The sequence below is a fragment of the Crocuta crocuta genome, unplaced genomic scaffold, assembly GCF_008692635.1.
Source record: "Crocuta crocuta isolate KB4526 unplaced genomic scaffold, BGI_CrCroc_1.0 scaffold346, whole genome shotgun sequence".
In the NCBI taxonomy this organism is placed as follows: Eukaryota; Metazoa; Chordata; class Mammalia; order Carnivora; family Hyaenidae; genus Crocuta; species Crocuta crocuta.
Window position 1 is genome coordinate 561103 of NW_027527957.1, and position 27845 is coordinate 588947.

Genomic DNA, 27845 nt, shown 5'->3' on the forward strand with positions numbered 1-27845 from the left:
ACTGGATGAAGCATTGGTAGAAGAGCCTGCTTCCAACACGCGTTCGCTGTATGATCTAGGGCAAGCCATTTAACTTCTCTAAACTTCAATGTCCTCATCTAAAAATGGAGAAGTCCCTGGGCCATCTCACAGGGTTGTTGTAAAATAAAATCAACTTATATACATGAAAAGCCTTGTTAAGCAAACTTTATTGAATGTAATAATGGTGAAGTCAAGCCCTCAGGTGCTAGAACTTCTGTCCCCCCAGGAAATCGGACCTGAAGTGCCGAACAAAGTGGCTGGTGTGCCAATATGAAGTGTCCTTTAGGTCACGTCCAAATAAGTGGAACAGTTTGTAAGTGGATTGCCAGACTTTCTCCTCCATCTCCCCACAGCACTTGCATGTATTCTCTATCGCTTGTATACATAGTGTTTGCTCCTATACTCTCTCCTTAGCCCTCATTCAGTTATAAATACCCAATTGGATGGTAAGAGCTCCAGAGATTTTTTTTTAGAATATATAATACTTTGACAGATAAGGGAGAGATTCCATCCCCCTCATAACTTTTTGCTTTTTCAGAAACTCTGAGACCCCTTTGGGCGGGGCTCGGTCACCCTTCCTCACTCCCTGGAGTCCTGGGAGAACCAGCCCAGTTCCAGCCAGTGCACAGTGCCCTCAATCTCTGCTTCCTTCTCTGCCCTGGTGACCTGGCTGAGCCACCAGGAGAGAAGAATTCCCCTTGAGTCTTAGCAGCTACCCCCAGCTTCTTTTCCAGCAGGTCCTGTCCAGCACCTCACACCTCCACAGAGCCAAAACACCGCAGAAGAGGAGGGAGGGTGCACTCCAGGGCCCCCAGACACTGTCAAACCAAAAGTCTATAAGCAAACATTCCAGAGCCAACAAAGCTTCAACAAAACTCCACAACCCTACCCCTTCCCCTTCCATCTCCAAGACCTATGATGTTTTCTCTCCTACTTTCAAAGTCCTCCCCGCCCCCCACTCCCAGCTCTGCCCCAGCGCCCCTCTCCCACTGGCCTTCTAAAAGTAGGAAAAATGAGGGGTGCCTGGGTGGCTCAGTCAGTTGAGCATCAGACTTTGGCTCAGGTCATGATCTCACAGTTTGTGGGTTTGAGCCCCACATCAGGCTCTGTGCTGACAGCTCAGAGCCTGGAGCCTGCATCAGATTCTGTGTGTCCCTCTTTCTCTGCCCCTTCCCTGCTCATGATCTGTCTCTCTCTGTCTCTCAAAAATAAATAAGTGTTTAAAAAAAATTTTTAATAAAAAATAAAAGTAGGGAAAATGAAGAGAGAAGGAAGAAAAGAGAAAGTAAATATTTATTATATGCTGCCTTTACATTCCACAAGGTGACATTCTTTCCTGCTCACCAGTACTTCTGCAAGACTCCAGTGAGTGGGATAAGATGTAGCCCAGACCTGGTCCCCAAAAAGCAATGTCCATTCGCAGGGGGAGAGAGGGAGCCACAGAGCCCCAGCTCTGACATTACATTACCCTCCACAGAGAACTGTTTAATGGCCCCTGACTTGGCTCAGGCTGCTATGGGCCAACCCAGAAATTCAATTTCTTCCATTTTGATGAATGATTTATAGGCCTTGAATGGTTTGGTTCCAAAATACAAGGAGACCAATTTTCCTCACCTGTGCTCTACTGCAGCCAGAGACAAACGAGACTTCATGAGTAAAAAAAAAAAAAAAGGGGGGGGGGGACAGATGCAAACAGTGAATTGCTCCTGAAAGGAAAGTCTGTTGCCCTGCAAAGGCCAGTGCCTCTTTACTACAATTGTTCCAGAAGACTAAACAGAAGAGACTGTATGTCTTCATCTGATGTGGCCCAGAGCCAACCTGTCGGAAACTTCATCTGTTCATGTAAGAGGTAGGAAAAATATGAAATTAGAACATAGTTTTGGTCTGTAACTTAAAGAGGCAGGCACAGACATTATTTCTAAACAAATTATTGCTGCGTTTACTACTGCAAGCAGTCAGACTCTGGCAGAGATCAGAGGGCACACTCCTTCTGGCTCCGGTGGGGGGAGAGTTAACTATGGTAGAAGATAGACTTGAGGGAACCCAACAGACACGGGGCGGCACTAGAGCCAGAAACAGCAGAGCCACCTATCGCCACCCTAAGCCTGGGGCGAGGGGACGGACCTGCAAGAGAGCAGCTGTACAGCAGCGGCTGCCTGACAAGATCTGTGGAATTTGGTGGAAGAACACAGCCAACCCACAGTGCCAGGGAGGGGAGATAGCCTGGGGTATGCCTACATTCCTCCTGACCTCCAGTCTTGACATCTCCCATTGGTGTCACCCAATCACAAGTCCAAAGGCAAAGGAGAGCATGGATGCAGTCCAGGACAGAGCACGAAAAATAGATTTGGAGCTGGAAAGAGAAACAAAGAAATAGTTCAACAAGGATCCTTTATACATCCTAGCTTATGTGGGAATAGACCATGTGTTGTGTATTGAACTGCAGCCTCCAAAAATATATGTTCAAGTCCTAATCCCTTGTTCCTGTTTATGTGGCTTTATCTAGAAACGGAGACTTTGCAGATGTAATCAAGTTACAATGAGGTCCTACTGGATTCGGATGGGTCCTAATCCCATGACTGGTGTCCTCATAAGAGGAGGAGAATTTGGACACGGGCCCAGGGAAAAGACCATAAGACGGCAAAGGCAGAGATTGAAGCAAAGCGTCTACAAACCAAGAACCGTCCAGGATTGCCAACAACTGCCAGACACTAGGGAAAGGCGAGGAGGAATCCGCCCCTAGAGGCTCTGAAGATGCCACAGCCCAACCTCTCCCTTGATTTTGGACTTCTAGTCCCAGAACTGTGACTTAGTAAATATCTATCATTTTAAGCCATCCAAATTGGTGGCAGTCTATTATAGCAGCCCTAGAAAACTAGAAGACCGTGTATACAATAGATGAGAGACCCTGTAACAGCATCAACGAGCCGGTGACACTTCGCTTCTAGGAAAATATGTCAAATGAAAACCTGTTCCCAGAAGTATTCATTTCAGGAGGGATGAGTTATCTTTATCTTTTTTTATGTTTATTTATTTTTTAAAAAAAGAGAGAGACAGACAGGGCATGAACAGGGGAAGAACAGAGAGGGAGATACAGAATCAGAGGCAGGGTCCAGGCTCTGAGCTGTCAGCACAGAGTCCGACCTGGGGCTCAAACTCACGAACTGTGAGATCATGACCTGAGGCGAAGTTGGACACTCAACAGACTGAGCCACCCAGCGCCCCTATCTTTATCTTTTTAAAATGAGAGGTGGCAGTGTCACTAGCATTCACTAGTGCTCATCAACACAGTGAAATTTTTAGGTGACCAGTACCTAGGTGATATAAGATGTTCCTATACCTTGTATGGGACATTTTTGTGATGATACTAGCTTTCGTAAAGACTCGAAAGCAGCTGTTCTCAGCTAGAGTCGCTTTTGCCCCCTGGGAGCCTCTTGGCAGGTCTGGGGACCTTTTTGGTTGTCACAGTTGGGACATGCGACTTGTATGTAATGCATAGAGACCAGAGATGCTACTAACCATCCTGCAATGCACTGGCCAGGCCACCACAACAAAGAATTTTCCCCTGCAACTCAGTAGTGTTGAGGTTGGGAAGGCCTCATCTAAAGGAATATTCCAGGATTGTAAAGTGGGGAAATGATTTGTAACTACAGAAACAATTAGTGAATGTACATTAATCCTAATGAATATTGTTAGTAGCAGGCTTACAAAAGCACATCCCAGAGATGCTAAGTGACCACTGGTCATTAGCAACCACAAACATAGGCTTCACAATTGACCTTTCACTCCTTAACTGACAGCGTTTTTAACTGTTCTTTGGTTTCCTCATCTGTGAAATTGGGATCTCTCTAGATTCCCACGGAACCCGCCTCCCTAGATCCCTAGATTCATCTCCCTAGATATCATCTCCTTAGATTCCCACAGATCCCATCTGTGAAATGAGAATCTCCTTAGATTTGCTAGGGAGAGTATGGGAAAAAATGTAGGAAATGTGCTTTTGCACAGTAACTTCTCCAACAACGCCAACTATTATTATTATCATCGCTAATATCATCGTGATTATTATTACGATCACTACCACCTGAGTCCCGGGGACGACATTCCACCACCTTCACTTCTGAGTTGTCTCTGTTTTGAAATGACCTGATTCCATGAGATATCTGGGGAAATGAATTGCTGATCTTAGACAAAAATTCTAAAATCAAACCCAAATCCAATTCTACAGAAACATATCAAACTGCCACTAAATGGTAAATGGAAATCTCACTTCCTTGAATTACTCCATATCATCACCAAGACAGACTCAAGTTTCTGTTCATGATTTCTTTATTTTGTAAATAAAAAGAAAAAAATCCCTACTCTATATTTGTGTCTTTCTTGGTTTAGCCAGGACAATTCTGGATTTTTCACTATTCAGTTATGTGTATAAGGAATGTTTCTATTATTTTATGTAAAATTAGCCTGGTTGTATATACTTTAAATACACTTAAGTTTGTTTGTGCAAACTTTTAAAAAGGCAGAACCTTGTGGGGTACCTGAGTGGCTCAGTCAGTTAAGAGTCTGACTTAGGCTCAGGTCATGATCTCATGGTTCATGGGTTCTAGCCTGCATCAGGCTCTGTGCTGACAGCTCAGAGCCTGGAGCCTGTTTTGGATTCTGTGTCTCCCTCTCTTTCCGCTTCTCTCTCTCTCTCTCTCCTCTCTCTCAAAAATAAATGAACATTGAAAAAAAAATTCAAAGCAATTTTGAACCATTCCAGTCCTTGCAGGCTTACCAAATCTACAACTCTTTTGCCCCTTTATTTCACACACCATTTGTTTCTTGCACCCACCCTTCAGTCCAGCTACTGTTTAGAGCTCAGAGGGCATAAATGCTTGTTGGAGCAAAGGGACCCTGGTTCTCCAAAAGGAGATTCCAGAGAAAACCATTCCAAACTGAACCCAACTGGGGACAGAGAAGGAGCGCAGGAATGTTCATTTTCTTTCCTTCATGTTCTTGATGACCACAACTGAGCTCATCCTGTCTTATTATATGTAGACCTTAGCTACATTTTCCTGACAAGTCCTGTGATACTTTCTCTCACATACGCTGTAGCCCACTGTTAAAGGATGCCAAAATTAACCAGAGACAGACTTCATAAGGAGTATTTGTTGAGACTTATGATGACCCAGGTGTTGTGCTAAGTGGTTCTTCGATGATACATACATATGGAGGGAAAAGAAAAGAATAAAAGGAGCTCCTCTTAAATGTGACCAACTGGTAAATGGGAAGTACCAGCTGGTTCCTACTAGCAGCAAAGACTTAGTCTCAGTTTCGGTTAATATTGGCATCCTAAAATATTTAGTCACTAGCTAACCAACATGTCTTTGCCTGGTTCTTGTATCCCAAATGATTATCTTTAAAGAGGCGCGTGGGTGGCTCAGCCAGTAAAGCATCTGACTTTGGCTCAGGTCATGATTTCGCCATTCATGAGTTCGAGCCCCACGCCAGACTCTGTGCTGACAGCTCAGAGCCTGGAGGCTGCTTCAGACTCTGCGTTTCCCTCGCTCTCTGCCCCTCCCCCGCTGATGCATGTGTGTGTGTGTGTGCGCGCGCGCGCGCGTGAGCGCACCCTCTCTCTCTAAAAAATAAGTAAACATTTAAAAAAATTAAATATAAAAAATAAAGGGAGAGAGAAGGGAAAGGAGGAATGGGGGAAGGGAAGGAGAAGGGGAAGAAGGAGAAAAAAAAGAATTGCAAGACCAGGACAAAACTTAACATTCAGTAATTATGAGAAGTTCACATAAACTGCAATATTTTAAAACTGAGAGTTTGTGTGGTCTGAACTCTACAAAGAGCATTTATACTTGAGGAATCTCTGTGGCTACATGTTACTGCAAAGCAGCTTCAGGCGGAGCGTCTTTTTCTCACTTGGACACTGTTACATACTTCCTTTTGTCTTTTAGCAAAACAACCTCCTGCAAAAAAAAAAAAGTAATATCCCTTTTAAAATTCAGAAATACTTTTCTCCCCCAAGAAATTATGCACAGTTTTCCCACAGAGGCATCTTAACTGCCTTGCTACCGCTTGGCACACACATTTGTAAGGAAACAGACGTCCTCATAATTGCATACGTGTCCGCAGCACAGTCGTTTTGAAAAACAGTCTCATTGTTTTTCAACACTATTGTGATAACTAAGCAGGAAAACTACTTCCAAGTGCCCTCTAAGCCGTGGAGAGGAGTTTAAGGACAGCTTATTTCAGCTCACTCGAAGACGTGGGCATTTTAGCACGAGGTTCTTAAAAATGAAAAAGAAGCAAGTCTGTTGAATATTGAAAGTAGACGAAAGCAGAAGTGGCACTGTCTGCCCATCTGTCTCTTCTCCCACATCCCTGGTCCTGGGACAGGGTCCCCTCCGAGTTCTGCCCCCTACCCTCCAGCCCCCCCCCATGTGGCTGATACCGAACTNAGAGGGGGAGGGAGAGAGGGGGGAGGGAAGGGACATGTCCTGCACCAGAAGGATATGGGTGGGCTCAGAGTGTCCTCCCACAGTCCAGATTTGACACAGCGGAGCGTTCCTGCCCCACTGCCCTGCTCCCTCTCGCCCCAGCTCCTGTCCCCCTTTATGTCTCCCCATAAGGTTTCTATGTCTGGCTCAGAGGCTTCTTTACATCCCTAAGATTCACCCTGTGCGGGTGTGGCGGCGGAGGGAGCATGTCTNACATTCTCTGGCCACGTTTTGCTGGCCAGTATGAAGCCATTTCTGAGCCATGGCGCGTTTTAATCACAACCTAAAGATTTTCCTGTGCCTCCCATTTTGACCTTCCCTTACGTTCTACAGGAAATTTCCTATTCATAGACTTAGGAGACTATTAGGAAAGGAACTTTAATATCTTAATGACAACTATACTGTCTTCTAGTTACATATGGGGAGACCGAAGTTCGGTGCCCATTCACCAAGCCTGTCACTCAACAAGCTGAGGTTGCTGCTCAGGTGTTTGGGCCAAGGCCAGGGCTTTTTCTTTTCCACCACACAGCCTGCTCTTCTGAGGTCATCCTTTCTAGTGTTGTGTTTTCTTTCTTTTTTTTTTTTTTTCAAGTTTTTATTTATTTTATTTTGAGAGAGAGAAAGCTCGAGTCAGGGAGGGGAAGAGAGAGAGAGAGAGAGAGAGAGAGAGAATCCCAAGCAGGCTCCACAGTGTCAATGCACAGCCTGATGCAGGGCTCAAACTCACAAACCATGAGATCATGACCTGAGCCAAAGTCAGAAGCTTAACCGACTGAGCCACTCAGGTGCCTCATCCTTCCCAGTGTTTAATCTATCTGGTTGCTGTTTCTCATATGTGTCAATGGTGAAGGAAGCAACCTAACTGTTCATGCAATTTCTGTTTTGTCCAGGAGACCTGGTTTCAGATAAGCAAGTATGGATTCCAGAATGAGGATCTAGGTTCTTGGGGTCAGGGCCAGGGTTGGGGGAGTTATATGGCTGTAGAGAATGTCAAGGGGGGTTCTCTAGAGGGCAGCCCACCCTGGGAAGGGTTGAGATTAAGGAAGACCCCTTCTGACGAAGGCCCCTTCCAGAGGAAAGGCCTGCAGGAAGGAGGAGGGAGAAGACAGTCTGCACAGCTTGCTCTCAGCCTCTTTTCTGCCTAAATATGGCCATGACCCAGAGAGATCCAGGAGGGCAGAGGAAGAGAGAGCAAAGGAGGAAAGACAGAGGAGGCAGAAGAGAAGGACAGACACCAGGCAAAGGGAAGTTATGTAACAGAAAAAATGTATCTGGGATACAGGTGATCAGGAAAATAGGAAAGTAGAAATGCAAGAGAAATGGGCACCATATATTAGGCTGCAAAAACTCAAAAATGATATCAGGTTTGAAAATGATTCCTGTCACTCATCATCAGGGAAATACAAATCAAAACCACACTGAGACACCACCTCACGCCGGTCAGAGTGGCTAAAATGAGCAAATCAGAGAACTCTAGATGCTGGCGAGGATGTGGGGAAACGGGCACCTTCCTACAGTGTTGGTGGGAATGTAAACTGGTGCAGCCCCTCTGGAAAACAGTGTGGAGGTTCCTCAAAAAATTAACAATAGAACTCCCCTATGACCCAGCAATAGCACTGCTAGGAATTTACCCAAGGGATACAGGAGTGCTGATGCGTAGGGGCACATGTACCCCAGTGTTCATAGCAGCACTCTCAACAATAGCCAAAACATGGAAAGAGCCTCAGTATTCATCAACTGACAAATGGATCAAGAAGATGTGGTTTATCTATACAATGGAATACTACGTGGCAATGAGAAAGAATGAAATCTGGCCATGTGTAGCAACATGGATGGAACTCGAGGGTTTTATGCTGAGCAAAATAAGTCAGGCAGAGAAGGACAGATATCATGTTTTCACTCATATGTGGAACAGGAGAAACTTAACAGAGGACCATAGGGGAGGGGAAGGGGAAAAAATAGTTAAGGAGAGTGAGGGAGGTAAACCGTGAGAGACTCTTAAATACTGAGAACAAACTGAGGGCTGATGGGGGTGAGGGAGAGGGAAAAATGGGTGACGGGCATGGAGGAGAGCACTTGTTGAGATGAGCACTGGCTGTTACATGGAAACCACCTTCACAATACACTATATTTTAAATAAACAAGAAAATGATTCCTAAGTGGCAAAAAAAAAATTACCTTCTGCCTTTCCATTTGTTGAGCTACAATCTCAAAGCATCTGTCTGTAACAAGAACATTCTCCAAGCACGTAAGAAGGCCACATACAGCTCACGTGGATGGGAGATTCACTGCTGCCTCAGTCACAAAGTTAGAGTCTGGTGCTGTGATAGCCTCGGGACATCTTCTCACTTCTGCATGGGTGAATAAGAGGAAGAGGAGATAATATGACCAAGTTTGTGCAGGCAGGAGCCTGCAGGCCTGTTCAACTTGGCAAAGGACTCCCCCAAAAATCCAGTATCTAATCCTCCTTTTCACGTCCGCCTGTCAGCTCTGCATATCTGTTGGTGCCTCCCGTGGATTGACAAAGACCACGTGTGGTGGTCGGGACCCTGAGGTGTGCACATTAAGCCGGCGTTTTCTCACTTTAATTACACCCATACTCAGCTTTGAAATACTTCTGTGTATTTAATATAAGAAAATCTATTTTAGGTTTAAAGCAAAGAATGCTACACCACCCACCGCCTTCATCTCCCCTAACCAGACCCCAAATCCTAGCGGTTCGTGTAGCCAGATAAGCCAGAGCAACAAATCTGTGAAGCTCTGGTTAGACTCAAGGCTATTTTCTCACCCTCTTGCTCTTCAAATGTAAGGTTTAAAATAAACACAGAGGAAAAGCTGCGGTGAAGTCTCTGGAGAAAAGGAGAGCTGTAGACCAATGACTGTGGGCAGCTGCTTTGAGATTGTTTCATCGCAAAGGCAGGGAATGGGAGTGTGCCTGGCAGTATCAGGGCTGATTTTTAAGGAATTTCTAGAATAAATATTAGTGTAAATGTGGGTAAGAGGGAATAGCAGTTTTAGACAGAGAATTCACTGAAAGATTGTAAGTCATATAATCAGGACAATAAGAAGAACATATTTATTTTTAACATTTATTTTCGAGAGACAGAGAAAGACAGAGTATGAGCAGGAAGGAGAAGAGAGAGGGAGACACAGAGTCAGAAGCAGGCTCCAGGCTCTGAGCTGTCAGCACAGAGTCCAACACAGGACTCAAACTCATAACCCTGATAGCATGACCTGAGCTGAAGTCGGACTCAACCGACTGAGTCATCCAGGTGCCCCAGGTAGAATGTATTATTACGATATTAACACTCATAAAATTTGGTTACTCAACTGCTGTTTCAGCTACTCACAAAAGTCGTTATATCATTTTCTGGTTTACATATTTTATACATACGTTATGCTCTGTCTTCTAATAATCACCTGCGATGTCTTGGTAATTCATTAAATGCCCCATTCACATGTCAGTTTTCCTAAGTCTGTGAATTCGATTTCAAGCAGATCAATCTGAAGACACTGAGCCAGTAAGTTTAATTCTCAAAAATTATGAAGAAAATAGTTATGACAAAAAGACTGTATTTCTTCCTGTTGTGTGGCAAATGCAGTAGGTAAATGTGTGTCGAGGGAGTTTACAAAGTAAAAGTGCAGGGTTATTTGCATCGATATCATCAGGAAGTGTTTTCTTCCAGCTACATTTCTAACTGTGTCAGATTGCGTGCTACAGATGAGGCTCTGATTTTACTTACAGGTTGATGTTGGAACACCTTAGTTCAAATGTATGCTGTTCGCCTGTCCCCGTGCTGTCTCCTCTCTGAACATGCATCATTCCTCTGACAAGTCCCTGCAGACAGACATGCACAAACAATCACCCAGAATTCTGGGCAGTCTCTCCATCTTTGCTCACTGTCATCGCCGCATGAACACTTAACTGATAACATTTCAGAAACACGACGTTTTCACAATGCAAATTGGACTCTGACATCACAAATCTTGAAGTGTAAATTTGTTATGGTTTTGTCTCTCTTTTTCATTTTATCATATGACCTTATCGTATTGCTGATTAAATATAGCAACGATTAGAAATAATACAAATAGTTAAATCATATTTAAGTTATCCAAATATGACTATAGTTGATACTGACATTATTACTAAAGAATACCCTTTGGCATGAAGTCCAGCCAGTTTTATGCCTCATTATTTCTACTTTCCACTGAGTACCATCATCAGACTCAGGTGAATTGTGCTTGCCTAACTGCTCTCGGTCTAACATAGGCATGTTTCTAGCTTATCTCTACCCCAATATTACACCATCCTTCTTGTAATAACTAGGCTTTCATCTCATTCCCAAGTGCTGGTCCCACATGGGGGTCTTTTGCCTGGGTTTTTTCTGTGGTCCCAGCTTCTAAGTAGCAAATCTCATAACTTAACCTAGCAGTGATGGCAGTAGTGATAGAAATACCCACACTTCCTTGAATAATAATAATACAGTGTTGAGTAATAATAAGAGCAATTCCATTTTTGAGCACTTGCTATATATCAGACAGCTTTCTAAGTGCTTTACATATGTTAATTAATTTAACAGGTGCTCCACGGGCCCCCTCCTTTCCTGCCTTCCTTCTAGGATTATAGACTGACCGGGAACTAATGTCCAGGAGCAGAAGCCTCCCTATCCATGGATAGCCTCCTTGAAACTAAGGGCCTGTGTCCCTTAGCTTGTCCCTTTATTAAAGCATTGTCTTCATCAATTTTCTGCCTGATTTCAGGAACCCTAATACTTCATTTTATACTCTCTCACCCTCCCTTGCTGGAGTCGGCTCTGACTACAAGTTCTAGACAGACAGGACCTCTGCAACCAGAACCTGCGGCTGGTCAGCTTCCCAGAAGTCCCTGCCCCCGTTGTCAGGAGGCAGTGAGGATGCCACACCGTCCTCTCCTCACATGCCCCGTTCTGCTGTTCAGTTCCTGGCCATGCCCTGCTAAGCCCTGAAATGTGTCTCTTTATAGCATTAATGTTGGGGTCAAGCATACTATCTGTGCCAAGCATCGCCATGTTCACAAGGAACTGGATCAAACTTGATTCATAGCAATTCCACATAGCAAAAAGCCACAAACCAGAAACTTGTATTCATTTGCAAAATGTTTTAAAATTATCTTTAAAGGGTCCCCAGAAACCCAAAGTATAGTGATCAGCATACGTGTAGTCAAAGGAATATAAAATAAAGATATGTTTAATCAAGAATACAGTCCTTTCCAGTTCATGTTAAATGAGGTAGGGTCGGGGTGCCTGGGTGGCTCAGTCGGTTAAGTGTCTGACTCTTGATTTCGGCTCCGGTCATGATCCCATGGTTCATGAGTTTGAGCTCCACATCCAGCTCTGTGCTGGGAGTGCAGAGCCTGCTTAGGATTCTTTCTTTCCCTTTCTTTCCGCAACTCCTTGCCCCCTGCTTGCGCTTGTGCATGCGCTCTCTCTCTCTCTCTCTCAAAATATACAAATAAACATTTAAAAATTTTAAAGAAAGGATATAGGGTAAAAACAGATAGACTTGGAGTCAGGCAGACATGAGTTTTAATCTTGGTCTGTCACTTACCAGTTCTGTGAGGTAAAAAAAAAAAAATTAACTTAAATATTGAGTCTCTTTCTTCATCTGCCCAACAGGAATGCTGCAATAGTTCCTAGCTTACAGCTTTGTGGTGGTGTTTCAAAATACTGTATTTCAAATGCCCAACACAAAAGGAGCTTGCCTGGGATTCTATCTCCCTCTCTCTCTGCCCCTCCCATGCTTGCTCTCTATCTCTCTCAAAATAAATAAAAATAAACTTTAAAAAAATTACTGATTCTCAAAATATTTTTCAATGACTTAAATTAATCACATAAAATTAAAGTTATACACCACCCTGGAAACCCATGTTATAATTGAATTGATTCACTGTCTGAGAGTCTAGTAAAAAGAAGCAAAGGGCAAAGAATTAGAACATATGCAAGCACCAGAAATGATATTTACCTAAGAGCAGCAAGAGTAGGATGCAGTGTATTTATATTCCAACCAAAGGTTCAAGTACATTCTATCTTGACATTTCTGAGGCAGAAACTCCAAAGGCTGTCCAGTTCTCTCCACAGAAGAAATTCTCATGAGGATTTTGAAAAGAGAAGTTGAGTCATATGTTGGAACAAATGATGATTTTTTAGCCTCCCACAATACCAAATCACGGAAAGATTTCAGAGGTTGTATAAATAAAATATAAATATCAAAGTTCATGGTTCCTTTTCTGCAAGTATTGTTTATCTTTGTTTATGCAAAGAATTGAAAATCAAAATGTGAGTAGAGATTAGCTATTTCTTCCATAATATGTCTGATTTTCACTGTCTATGAAGGGGAAAAAAGCAGACTTTAAAATGTGTTTGTTATTTCATGAAAATCAACTCCCCAGCCCCCTCCCTTTCTGATTTGTATTACCTACAACAATTTAGCCCTGTTGTTCAGAATCCAGATCTCATTAATCTTCAGCCCTCAGATCTTCCACGTTCTTACCTGCTCTAACAGTTACTTTCAGACTAAATCAAAAACTTTCTTGCAGAGTTTTCATTTTTGCTAAATTTATACGAGGCAACAATGTGACATAAAACCTCCAAAAAATGTCCGTCCATCTTAGACTGTATTAAGAGAAGTATGGTACCCAAAATGCGAGCACAGCTGGTTGATTTTTGGAAAAAAGCAAAAGCAAAAACAGGAACACCTAACATAGTATTCTACCTCTTGAAAATTTTAGGGATCCAACACATAGTACCCATTTCTTCCATTCCTGAGTTCAGAACCAGCTGCAAAGTAAGACACAGGAAACCAACAGACAGGTTAAATAGCCTTATTATTGATAAACTATTTGGAGAAAATGACATTGGATCTGTGATACAAAGAGCCTATTAATATTCTATGCCCACAGGCTCTTCCTGTCCCTGCATACCCAACCAAAGCCTACCTCACACCTAAGGGAGAGTCTGGAGCTGCCTCTGTCTAGGGCAGAAAAGAAACAGAAAAAGGAAGCTTACAGTACCCTTTGATAGATTTGTTCACCCGATGAGGTTAGCTTACCTGCCATCACCTAACAAGTGATTAACTTCACTGTAGGAAGGAGTGAGTGAGACGTGGGAATAGAAGCCAGTTTTATTCCAGTGGGGGGGGGGGGTCCTGCAGCACAGAAACACTGGCCAAGAGGAATTTCCCCCTCAACAGCACTCGATTCTAAACCCTTCATTTGATAAATCAGAGCATGTTGAGAGCATGGCCAGGAAAGTGGAGACCTTTGAAACCCTGTATCATGACAAATGGATTCAAGACTACATGGAATGAGCACCTCCTTTCCAATAGCTGAATGTGTAGCTGACTTGGTTTGGTGGCAGAGACAGTCATCTGCTCCTCCGTATTTCCTGCATCCTGCTCAGTTAGGCAAACATATAGGACTAGTCCTGGCCAACAGATTGTGAGAAGAGCTGGCATGTGTCATTCCCAAGCTAAGTCAATAAAAGATCCAATCTTGATACTTCAGTCTTTCTTTCCATCTGCTTCAGGGACTTGGGGAGGTCCCACATACCAGATGGTGCACCTCCATCAACCTAGGTCTTAAATGAATGACAGAGAAGGAGTTCAAGAGTGTCACGTCATGGCCTTGGAGAATAAAAGCAGAAAAGCACCTTCCAGAGACCAGAACCAATTCTGAAAGCAGGACCATTCTCCATCCCCAGAAGAGGAGGCCTAGAATACCCACTTGGCAAGACTGCAGAATTGCTGTAGACCAGTGGCTACTATGCACCACTCATTCCTCACCATTTCAAGTAGGAGTGTTTACAACATTATCTTGACCCTATTCTATTGTATGTTGGGTGTGAAGGATGCATATAACCTGTTTTTTTTTTTTTTGTCTGTAGATTTTTGGAGCAAGAAGGACCACATGCTGCTCTGATATAGAGGTTATTGTGGGATCACTCAAAAATCCCAAACTTGAAACTCAAAGTCTTGATTTATGTTGTCTCACTTGTGGAGGGGTTAAGTTCCTTCCATATGTGGACAAAAGGAGAGCAAACCTGTGTTAGCAACCAGAAGGGAGAACTACAGTAGTGACAGTGTTGCTCACTAAAGACTGTGATCCAACAGGCTATGGGACTAGCTCTGGGCAATAAGCCATGGGCGGAAGTGACTTCAGGTATCTCTTACACGTATCTGAGTCAAAAATACACATTTATTGTGCTTAAGCCATCATATATTTGTGGGTCTGGTATTGCAACAGTTAACATTACTTTAACAAAAACCCATACCTGGATATATTGATCGACCAAACCAACACACACACACACACACACACACACACACACACACGCATGCACACATGCACACAAACACACACACACATACCTGTACTCAGTCACTGCGTTGCTCACACCTGCTCATATTTTAGGCCTGAGCTTACCTGTATCAAGAGGCTATTTCTGAGCCCCCCTCAGCTGGTCTGATTTAAGTTTCTCTATCATTCTCTGCTTTTGCACACCCTATTTGTTCCTGCCATTTTACTTATCACAATGGATAATCACATACTCATTCCTGTGTACATGTATTTAAAGCCTGTGTCCACAACTGATCCATAAGAGCTATGGAGTCAGAACCTTTGGTCCACCACAATAACATACACAGAGTTTGCCCTGTGCTTGGCAAATGGCCATCACTGGATAAATTTTTAAATGGTGAGGATTTACAAGTGAGAGCCCATTATCAAGGAAATACACTTTTTAATCACAAGACCACCACTCTAGACCAAAAATCATAGAGAGTTAAAATAAAGACCATGGGGATAATTTTTTTTACCTTTATTCATTCAGGATGCAATTCTAGACCAATCTACAACCAAGAGAAAACCCTAAACTTTTAAGTAGCGTTAACAGGCCGAATAATATAACAGTATCGCCCTATATGTACAAGCAGGAAGTCAATTTCCATTCTCATTGTAAAATCCCTTTCTAGACATTTATATTTCCTTCCCATCCAAAAAATGCATTAACAAGATCATGCTTATATAGTGAGTCAGCACAAGACAAATGACAATTTATACTGAACTATTTAAGTCTTGCGGTATAATGCTCACAACATCAAACTGTAGCTGTTGACCTTTTCAGTGGCATTCACTCTGTGGGTTGGTCACCAATTACATTAAAAGGACTTCATTAATTTTTAAAAGCTACAATTACTCAAAAAGTTCTGGATCGTAAATAACACACAGAATATGCATTTAAGTATAAAATGACAAGATCGTTTAAACCTTTTCTATAGTCCTCCATGTCATTTATGTAGGAAAATGAATGTTACATGAGAAGAAACAGACCAAGTTCTTATATTTTTACCTAAAAGTCTAAGTGTTTATTTCAAGTGATATCTATTAATACTTAAATGATTAAAAATAAATCAATGTTAAATATTGCACAAGAGCTAAAAAGAAAATGGCCACATTACATCATACTACATTGTATCGATAGATTGATTAAAAGCAGCTAATTAGAAGCTTTCTTAAAAATTTAAAGTTTCTGACATCATTTTCCACCATTCCATCAATTCTTCCTTTTCTTCTTCTTTCCTTTCAGAAAATGACTCCAGTTCAAAATCAACCTAAAGGAGAAAATCAAGAATATGTTGTTACCAACTGCATGTGTACTTTTAAAAGCTGAAATTAAAAAAATAATAATAAGTGCAGTTTTAGATCTTATAGGATAAGCTCAGGATAGCCACCTGAATTATAATATATCCTAAAAATCTCCTGTGATGAACAAAAGATACTTTCAGAGGAAAAGAAAAAAACAATCAAAAGCCATTATGTTTGAAATGTGCTTTGATCGAACAGCCTTGCAGGATTATTTAAAAGCAGATTATTTAAAGTCAGTTTTCCCTCCAATAAGAAGATGTAATTTATAATCGATTTTCTACCTTTCTACCTTTGGCTATTCAAAATTTGTGCTCCCCAACCTCAACCCTTCTCAGGCCCTCTGGATACCTCTGTCCTCATTGCAAATAGAACAAAGAGTTCCTTGGAGCACCTCAGTGACTCAGTTGGTTAAGCCTTTGACTTCAGATTTCGGCTCAGGTTGGGATCTCACGGTCATGAGATCAAGCCCCGTACGTGGAGCTCCTCACTGAGCATGGAGCCTCCATAAGATTCTCTCTCTCTCCTTCTGCACCTCCCCTGCTCACATGCACAAGCATTATTCCTCTCTGTGTTGCTCTCTCTCTCACTCAAAAACTAACTAAATAAATAAATAGGAAAATGAATCAGAAATTAAAATGATATTTTACATCAAAGAACTAAGAGTTCTTTCATCTGGCCACTTAAGCCCCTAGTTACTTAGGAATTACACTCACTACCTCCTTAAAGTAACACTGGAGAAAGCTAAAATCCAAATCATTGAATGTTTTACAATCTCTTTCTGGGGCTACTTTTTTCCAGGTTTCATTTGCCCAAATTTACTTCTTGATTTTAATACGTATACAGCCGAATGTACACATACACACAACGAAAAGCAAAGCACCAGTTAAAGGACTCGAGATATTCTGTTTGCACTTCGACTCCAAACTGGTACATGAACAAAAATGCAGTACATTCTTTACAAGCAAGCCTTTCGACTGGAAATTCTGCAGGCCATTCCCTGGTTCCAAAACTGTAATACAAAGATAGCAGGAGAATCCTCACCTTCCTAGCAAAATACGCAGCACCTACTTAAAAAAAAAACCTGCCGTTTTTGATAGCGCTTGGCAGAGGGTCTTTCTCATAATATGTGCTTAATAAAAGTTTGGTTAGTGCCTAAAATCACCTTGCATGCATGATCAATTTCTCCAAACACTCATTAAGTAAAGTATTATACTGGATGCTAGAAATAAAAAAATAAAAGGAACAGAAATCTCAGTTAAACTGAAATCAATGTGGCAAATAAAAGTTTAATTTTTTTAAGTTGTATTTGATTTTCTTGTGGATGTCTTCAAAAAATTGATAAGCAATAAGGGAGCCTCACATTCAATGGTATAAAAATCAACCAAGGAGCCCTTGGTCAAGTCACTCAACTTTGCTAGGCCTCATTTTTCTCCTCTGTTAAATGGGGGTATTAGTGCTACCTATCCCATCGGGTTATTATGAAACTAAATATAAATCACTTAAATATGCCTGACACATATTAAGTGCTTAATAAATCTTAGCAATTATGATTTCTTACCCCAACAGCAGGGCTATAAGGGACTGCTACTTTCTTCGTTATTGCCAGATAGCCTGGAGCTGAAGCCGTGAGTTTATAGTTTCCAGGTACAAGCAATCTCCAGTAATCACCATCCTTTGCTGTAAGGAAACAAAATATCAAATCACATAATTATGCCATTTTAGGAATACTCGGTGTACCTCAGTGTAATTTCTTCGATTCCCTATTTTTAAAGTAGATGTTTACGGAATTTTTAAAAATTCCATTGAAATGAGTATTACATTCTCCTAGAGGAAGTAATTTCTAATAGTAATTTGACAGATATCAATGTCAAACTGTCAATAAATCTTCTAAGATAATGGATCCTCATAATCATGTCAGGTGTGACACAGGTCAAAAGATAATATAAAGCCCCCAGTCAGGGGTTTGGGGCATTTGATGCTGGGTTTTGATTCCGGCCAAGTACCTTGTCAGGAAGACCCAATGGTCTAAGTCAAGATCGGTGCTTCACAAAAGTGTGGTGTAAGACAGCCTCACCAGAAACCTGAGGTACCTGTTCGGGGCTTTTTGTTTTGTTTCTTTCTTTTAGGTTTTATTTATTTATTTTACGATTTTAAAATTTTATTTAAATCCACGTTAGTTAGCATATAGCATAAAAATGTTTTCAGGAGTAGAATTTAGTGATTCATCACCCTGTGCTCAGCCCAACAAGTACCCTGCGTAATGCCCATCACCCCTGTAGCCCATCCCCCACCCAACACCCCTGCTGGTTCTTGGTATTTGAGTTTCTTATGGTTTGTCTCCCTCTCTCTTTTTATCTTATTTTTCCTTCCCTTCCCTAAGTTCATCTGTTTTGTTTCTTAAATTCCACATATGAGTGAAATCACATGATATTAATCTTTCCTTGACTGACTTATTTCGCTTAGCATAATACACTCTAGTTTCATCCACGTTGTTGCAAATGGCAAGATTTCTCTCTCTGACCGCCGCATAACATTCCATTGTGCATATGCACTACATCTGCTTTATCCATCAGGGAGGAAGAACCCTGAGGAACTTGTGAGAAATTTCTATTTCTGAAGATTCAGACTACGTTGTTCCGGAGTGCTTGGAGGAACAGCATTTTCAATAAGTTCTCCGGAGAATTCTTAAGCAGAGGTAAGGTTCACATGCTTTCTCACCCCACATGTCCACAGCCCCCTCCTAACCTAGGTTAGGTTCCCTACAATCACTGAAGCCATGTGCCTTCAACTCATCTGCTTGTCCCTCTTGGTTATACAAGCCTGGCAAGCCACCCCCCCCCCAGATCATTTCCGGCCCTCCACCTGCCACCAGCTGCAGGGGGCTGGAGGAAACACCCCATGCTCACCAGTTGTCGCCACGTACACACCAACCGAATGGAGGGAACTACCTGCCTTCCTTCTAGTGCCTTCCATCATGGTCTTTTCATTCTCCCATCCTCCTAGACCAGTGCATATCAATCACCTTGAAAACTTGGCACTCTGCTAATTCTAATTCACTAGCCCTGGGGGGAGGCCTGAAATTCTGCATTCCTAACCAGCTCCAGGGCGCTGCTGGTGGGGGGGGGGGGGCTCTGAGTAGCAAGATCCTAGTGGACATTTCCCACTTTCTCCCTTTTCCTAACACCGCTGAGACATCCTCTTCATCCTCACTCCCAGTCGATGCTTTACATCTTACTTCACTATGAAAATGAAATCGGAAAAAAGAAAACCCCACGGCCACCTCTTCCAGTCTTCCTCTGACCCCCGCATCTCCTTTCAGCAGATGCATCACTTATCTCCTTCGCTTTAGAGCAACATGTCTGAAAAGATTTGTCAATACTCTCTTTTTCTACTGTCTCTCCTGGTGTCTCTTAGACCCTCCGATCAGGCCCCCACTGGTCCGCGGAAACATCCTGTCGGGATTCTCCACACTGGCTCATGCACAAGGCTCAGCCTACCTGGCACTCTGGATCAGCCTCTCCATCCTGAAATACTTCTGGGCTTCCAGAACAATGTGCGTGGTTGTCTCTCTACCTCGGATTCCATTCCTGCTTACTACTCTGCCCTCAACGAGGTGGAGTGTCCCACAGTCTACTCAGATTTCACTCCTACCTATGTGCATTCCCCACGTTAGATTCTCCTAAAATACTTGTAACATGGAATGCAGAGAAAATCATATCTCTATGGCACTAGGGTTCACCGACAGAAGAGACTTCATGTGGCCACAAGGGGATCAAGGTCTGGGCGCCCCTAAGGGAGCAATGTCTTGGCACAGATTCTGGTATATTTATTGGTTGGCAGGGCAAGATGTGCTGGCCACATCTTGTGGGGTTTTAATACATATTTGTTAAATAAATAAATGGAGCTTTAAAGGGAAAATGTTAAGGATTCTTAAAATATACAAGTTATAAATGAGGAGGTTAAGAAAAGAAGTAACGGTGTAGAGTGGTTTGGAAAATAAGGTAAAGGTTCATTAATTACAAGGTCTAGAAATAAGTTGAGTAGATTATACATAAACACATATTGTTGTTGTTGAAAAGATGCCAACAGGGGCGCCTGGGTGGCTCAGTCGGTTAAGCGTCTGACTTCGGCTCAGGTCATGATCTCACAGTTCGTGGGTTCAAGCCCCGTGTCGGGCTCTGTGCTGACTGCCAGCTCAGAGCCTGGAGCCTATTTCAGATTCTGTATCTCCTGCTCTCTCTGACCCTCCCTTGCTCATGCTGTCTCTCTCTCGGAAATAAATAAAACAAGAAAGAGAGAAAGAAAGAAAGAGAGAAAGAAAGAAAGAAAGAAAGAAAGAAAGAAAGAAAGAAAGAAAGAAAGAAAGAAAGAAAGAAAGAAAGAAAGGATGCCAACAAAAGCCAGTTAAACTAAAATGAGCTGGATAAATGGAACGGGGCTAGGTAGGTTTTCCAGGAAAATACATCCTTGTCCCCAAATGGAGAAAATGGAAATGGGGTTTGTAACTTAGAAATAGCCAACATCCACCTCAATTCTGTTAACACCCGGTTTAACCCTGAGTGAGTCTCGATTTTTCATACAGATTAAATAAAGAAATGCATGAGAAATCCTAGACACACAAAACACTGGCATTTTTCTTTCCTACTCTTTTCACTCCCTCCTGAGGTCGACCAGTTAACAGCTTATCAGCACTTAAGACACTGATAATTCAACTTCAGCTAGTTCGTCAGCCTGTGCCTCAGGAACCCCACGGAATCTCCAGCAGATGGCGCCACGCGGCAGTTCCAGGCTGAGACAGCTGAGGAAAGGGCGCCATCTGCTGCACCTCAATTTCTAAGCCAGCAGCCGTCCAGAGTAACCGCCAGACTTGCTCCCACAAAGGAAATGTAACTAGATCAAAGCTTGGGGGAGAGGGAGGTAAAGAGACAGGAGGCATTCCATCATTTTGCTTAGAATAGCATAAAAATGGTTAACTATGATGACAAGTAATCATGTTCTGTGTATAATGCTAGAGCCTCCAGATCGTGGCAAAGAACACCCACCAGATGTAACATCATGGTCTATTCCTTCCACGGAGATGGACGCATTGGCAATTGGGTTACCTTGAAGGTCCCGGACGAAGCCTTTAACTCCTCGGTGGATCTGCGAAGGTCAAGAAAAACCACAAAAATCATATTAGAAATGAACTGACAACACATTTCGTGTCAAGAATCTCCTTACTTTCTAGCAAAATACTGTAGATCCTCATTGTTGAAGGATCCAAATATGCTCAAGAGGCTGCTGAATTTTTTGGAACACTCTTTACACTGCTTTTTCGCAAGTGGACAAATGAGGGGGGAAAAAAATCCCCTGCGAATTGAAATCTCGTTCTGAGTCAAAGAAAGACATTAAAGTACCTTCCGAACCGCCAAAGGGAAAACCAAAACAATTGTCTATCACATCTGTAAAGCAGGTCCGGTCTGAGCATATTTCATGGCTTTGTCCCGCTTACATTTGGTCACCTGTGTATAGGTTGTATGGCCATTGCCAGTTAAGAAGGACATTACATTACGGCGCTTTAATGCACGTTCGTGTTGAATAAAAAGACATACTGTGACTGCTCTTGCAATCAAACAATATTATTTGCTTGAAAACAAGTGACATGAAAGATCTGTGAACTTCAAACCTGAAGATTAGATTGAGAAAGAAAATGAAAGAGATGCTGTTGAGAATAATGCCCCCGAATTAAGTGGCAGTCAACAACTAAAGCAACGCAAACTAGAAAAGGGCTCTTTTCCTTCATTTTGAAACACTGGTTCAACTAAATCAATATGTGTTTGAAGTGACAGAGTCACTTCAGGTTCCTGAGAAAGTGCTTCTGGAATACCAAATGGTAATTCAGGAAGCTTAATTACTGAACAGAAGATTCCCGAGCTCACAAAGGTTCAGTTTAATCCGCACTCAACCCAGCCCTAGAAAGGGAGTTATCTTTTGCTACTGAGGATACTGGAATCTTTCCTACAGAAGGCAGAATAAGTCCCAGGTATGCCTTTGTCACCAGAGAATAAATCCAACAGTGGTACAATGTCTATGCAAAGGGATGCCCCTGATTATCAGCAAATCCTTTTGCATTTGCTATTTTTTTAAAGCAAAACCTCTAAAATTATAAAAATCACATGTCCTCCTTTTTTCTAAAGGCAACTTGGGGATCTGAAGATTTTTACAGAGAGATACACATAGAGCAGAAAATCAGAGAAAAAATACAAATTTTCTTGAGATGAGGACTCATCAAAGAAATTAAGAAAGCTTGCAACCAAGCAGTTATTTACCGACATGTACTTTATTCATCATGAGGCATTATAATCCTGGTATTATCAATATTATGAACCTTAGAGAAATAAAATTTTAAATTTCCTTATCATTGAAAAACAAGTCAAATAATCACTCCAAAATCATATAATTCACCAGCATTAGGCATAAATATACCCAGTTAATATTCATTACTTTTTTCTGCCGCTACAACCCATGACTTACGGTCTGCAGTTTAACAAATAGTGAAATAAGTATCTGTTTCTGATAAGCCAGCTTGAGAGCAAACTTCTCTGAAAAATTCCACTGTAGTAATAAATCTCAATGGAAGTGTTATAGGCTCTGACAACTCTACATGAATGCAGATCGGAAGATGCTGTCACTTTATGGCTTTTGCAAAGGAAATCACAGAGAAATTCAAATTTCACTCATGTCTGAAGAAACTATGTGCTACACCTGTCCCTCCTGTAATGCTCTCTCCTTAGATTCTAGGACATCAATCAACCAAAGCTGGGGAAAAAAACCAGAAGATTCTCCATTGTTACTAGAACTATGCATAGTAGTAACCCTTAAGCCCTCCTATACTTAAGTGTTACCCAGAGTGCTTGCTGAAATGGAGACTTGGGGGTCGTACCATGCAGGGAGTGGGATCCAGTGGTGGAACAGGAAACATCTTTAACAAGAACCCAGGTGATTTTGATGCAAGCACCCATGAACCATTCTTTGTGAATTTGGGGGGGAATTTTGAGAACCAGACTGTTCCAAATCTATTGAGTGAGAGGCATTCCACCACAGCAAACTATTTATCCTAATTAACTTTACAACTCCAGTTCCTGCAAACATCCCTTTAAAACTCTGCAAGGGATTTCCTCTCAATGAATTACAGAATTAGACCTCCTAATCACCTATTTTCCATGAGCCGTAAACTAGTCCATGATTAGACTTTAGGTCCAGGTGTTCAATTACTGATCCCCACCATACTCTGTCTCATTGTCAGTAAAATAATTTCAACACAGAACTTCTAGCAGTCTTCACTGATATGTCATCAGCCTTTGATTCCCTAAATTAGAATGTTCTATAATCCAAGTTGGATGAGCTCAATCCAAGTATCACTCGTACTGCTTCTGTACAATTTGCACCATTACACTGATGTCCTACAGGGTGGACCGCTTGATCTGTGTACAGATCAGATTCTTATTCCAAGTGGCATAAAACAGGTCTGCACGACCCTCTTCTTTTCAGCTTATTTCTATATAAATTGGTATAGCTTTTAGATGAATTAATACATGCCTACCTGCCACCTAAATATAACAAACATTCTCCTCTTTCCTGATGGTACACTTTTGCGTTTTTGTTTTGTATTTAGTGCTTTCTTAAGAACCAAGACCTAAGCAGCAGCTGAATCTGTTGTTTAACTGATGATCAGAGTAATAATCTTATTGGTGTTTCAACTATAGTAAATCTTACAGTAGTCCCAAAGAAGCCTTTTCTGAACCCCCGGGACTGGGTTAGGGACCCAGTGCCCGGCCATTTTTCTTTGTACTGAACTTTTACTTTAGCATTTATCATCGTCTCTTGTGATTAGGTAGTGATGGTTCTGAACCTCACTAATATGAGGTCAGTTACTGCCCCCAGGGCCTCATGGTGTGCTTGGGACACAAGAGTAGCTGAATCAACTTTTGCTGAAAAAAAGTATGTAAATAAAATAAAAAGCACTGTATTAAGGAGGAATTATTTGATACCTAAATGGAGACCACATACCAAGGAGGCTCATCTTACTTCCTCTACCTGAAGAATACATTTACAGCCCTCCTCGAAGAAGACCCTATTGGAGGGTTCCTATCAAGATTGTTGTAGGCTCAACATGGTTAATTATCCTCAGCCTTTGTTGTTGAAAATGCCTAACATGAAGCAGGATTCCACTGATTGAAAAAAATCCTGTGTAATAAGTAATTTTTAATCATTGTCTATAACAGTGGATCGATTCCATGAGAATCTCTTTTGGTAAGGTATCATATGGATATCTGACACGTAAAAGAATGCTTCAGCTGATTTGACATCTTTTTAAATGCATCCGTTTCATATGTGTATGTTTATGTGTCGACATATATGCAAATAGCTTCATGTTTATCTAATAGTATTCATTCATATCAAATTCGTTTTTAAATTAATCTGGACTATCTGCTGGCATGTGAAACTGATATCACCCTATCTGGCTTTGGGTGTGAACAGCCATATACAGAGTGGGATCTGAAGTCTCTCAAGGCACTGCAGGCAAGGAACGGAGTCCTTAAGTCTGTTGCACCCCCACAGCCGCTGGTGCCAATGTCTATGTAGCATAGAGATGTGCGGAGTATAGAGATAGGCGGTTGGCAGGGGGGTGGCTGCATTGAGTCTCAGTAGGTAAGGTATCTAACTCTGGCAGATGATGAGACTCCCCTCCGAATTCTCTGTACAGACCCCACAGGAATGTTTACATAAGTGCCTCTCTAGTGAAGATCTAGGTTTCTGACATCAGAGGCAATGTGCCATGGTGATTCTGGAACTAGACAGCCTGGTATAAAATTCTGCCTGAGTGACTTCAGGCAGGCTATTTACCCTATCTGGTCGTGGATTCCTCATTTTTAATTCAGGGATGATGATGACGATGATGATGACGATGACGATGATGATGATGATGATGATGAAGAAGATGAAGATGATGATCCTGATACAACTTTCTTTATAGGTTTGTTGTGAAATTTAAATGCATTAATGATTACGTGTAAGGCATTGAGAACAATGTCTGGGAAACAGTAACCGCCCAGTAAAGGTAAACTATCATTATTATGATTACCTGGGATTCCACTAAGTCGAGGCTGAGACAAGCGGGGCATGTGTGGGGTACAGAATTTAAGGGAGCACTCACACTCAGATGCTAATCCTATACCCGCATGCCTCCGAGAAAAAGTGCCTCCTTAAATTTTGGAGGCTCAGTGTCTCACTTACCTCACCCTTGTCCCAGTCCTACCAAGGATGCCTGACTGCCCCAAGATGACCAGGGTGGAGGAGGGTGCTTGGACTGCCTGGCTCAGAGCAATATGAATGAAAACAAGGGATCACCTCACTTCCCACAAATCTCAGCTTAGTCCGTTCTCGGGGAATATTCATGAACCACAAGACCTTTGACAAATGAAAGCCTGTTTGGACCCCTACTGACATGTTTTCCAAATGCAGAGTCCTCATGAGTCAGCCAGACCCCTCTGGACTGGGCTCCTCTGAGGAAATGGATGTACGCCAGGCTTAAATGCTCTTAGATCTCCCATATTACGCTGGAGATGGTGTTTACCTGCTCGAGGTAGCTAATAAGGGAGTTTTTATTTTCCTCCCAGTAGCTTTTCAGAGTCTCTTCAGGTGGAAACTTTTCACAGCTAAGCTCCACGGTGATCTCGAAACAGTTGCTGCTGAGGTAATTGAAGTCTTGCATTCCTGCCAAGGCACCAAATGGAAAGTCAAAATACACATGCAGAGACTGAAACTCTACACAAGCCGTGCTGCCGAATTGAGAGCCAAGTAAAAGATACACCAACCAGGGCATTTTGAGTAGTCTGTGGGAAACCACAAGGAAGAATCACCTCCCATAAGGGATAGAACAACATAACTGAGAGACTGTTACTGCCTTAGAGCACAAACTCTCTCAAGTTCTTAGGCAGTTACTTAACTTAATGTATTGCTGCTATAGGGCACTAAGGTAGGCATCCACCACATTCTGTGTTGCTGGCATTGGCTTCAAAGAAGAAAACTGGGAGCAATGACATCAAAATGACAAAATAGGGGTTTTCTTACCATCTTCCTCAAAAAAAGAACACTGATTTTGGCAATCGCCCACAGAACAGAGTGCCTTTGTGGAAGGCTGAGAGTCCAGGGCAAAAGGCTTAGTACACCACTGGCAGAAAAAAATCCGAGATTGGATGCATTGAAGAAAGTGACAGTAATGGTTTGACTTTATTTGCATCACCTGCTCCCCACGGTGGCATAGCTCAATGCCAAGAGAGAACTTTTGGGTCCATGATTTCTCCCACAAGAAAAGTGGGAGCCTGTGAGTGAGCTGTGCTGGACACAGCTTCTTTCTCACCCTATCCAGAAAACTAAAGTATGCTACCTGACTTGGCTGACAGAACAGTAGCCAAGACTTTCAGAGTGCATTAGAGGGATGTGGATCTTACTAACGATGTCACAGATTCCATCAGGAAGCCTGCCCATTAGAGGCTGGGGTCACCTTGCCTGCAGACCACCCCAAACTGGCCCACAGGCACTCCTCTAACATTCTGCACACCCCATCCACACACTTCTCACCCTGTGGCCAGCTCTCCATCCATGCCGCTGACAATAGCAACAGCGAGCCTTTGCAGATGCCTAACAAGCACGCACAGACAGCTGGCCCAACTCTGCAGGCCTGAGAGAAAGGACTGAAATTTGGGTGTTTAGCACTGCCCTGGAGAAAGCAAACAAGAGTCTGGATGGCTCAGTTTGTTAAGAATCTGATTTCAGCTCAGATATTGATCTCATGGTTTGTGAGTTTGAGCCCCACCTCAGGATTCTGTGTCTCCATCTCTCTTTCTGCCCCTCCCCTGCTCATGTTCTGTCTCTCTCTCACACAAAATAAATAATTAAAAAAAAAATTTTTTTTTAAAGAGTCTATCAGCAATTGGTCTGGACCTTGCCAAATCAAAAGAAGTATGCAATTTCAAGAACTCTCCACCTAAGAAGTATGGAGCAGGTATATCATAGAAAAGGTCTGGGAAATCAGGCCTCAGAAACCCTAACAGAGCTAACAAGCTATACTCTACCAAAGCCAGTCATTAAAGACCGAAGGGGGTGACTACTTCTTCAAATGTGAAGGCAGCAGCACAAGACTTCAAGGAACGTGAAAAAAATTAAGGAATCGTGACAATACCAAAAGAACACAATAATTTTCTAGTAACCAACCCCAAAGAAGTGGAGATCTGTGATTTTCCCAATAAAAAATTCAAAATAGTTGTTTCAAGGAAGCTCAGTGAGCTACAAGAAAACATAGAAACACAATTCAATGAAATCAGGAAAATAATATGTGGACAAAAGGAGATGTTTAACAGAAAGATAAAAATCATAACAAGAATCAAACAGAAGTCCAGGAGCTAAAAAGTACAAGGAATTAAATGGTGGGGAAGGGGCAGGTGGTATGCAGTAAGAGCATTAATGGAAGATTGGATCAAGCAGAAGAATCAGTGGGCAGAAACAGGTCATTTGAAATTATCCAGTCATAGGAAAACAAAGAAAAAAGAATGAAAAAGAGTGATGAAAGCCCTCAAGACTACAGAATACCATGAAGTAAACAATCTATAAATCAC

At 42.2% G+C, this 27845-nt stretch overlaps 1 protein-coding gene across 1 annotated transcript in view; it reads right to left on the reverse strand.

The window, feature by feature from the left end:
* Positions 1-15346: 15346 nt before the first annotated feature.
* Positions 15347-27845, reverse strand: part of CPE (carboxypeptidase E) — a 32629-nt gene continuing 20130 nt past the window's right edge. The window contains exons 5-8 of the mRNA XM_077752734.1: positions 25805-25944; positions 21231-21330; positions 17747-17865; positions 15347-16154 (exon numbers count right to left, since the gene is read on the reverse strand). Coding sequence (XP_077608860.1) covers positions 16056-16154; positions 17747-17865; positions 21231-21330; positions 25805-25944 — 458 coding nt within the window. The 3' untranslated portion in view covers positions 15347-16055. The remainder of the gene's footprint in view (positions 16155-17746; positions 17866-21230; positions 21331-25804; positions 25945-27845) is intronic.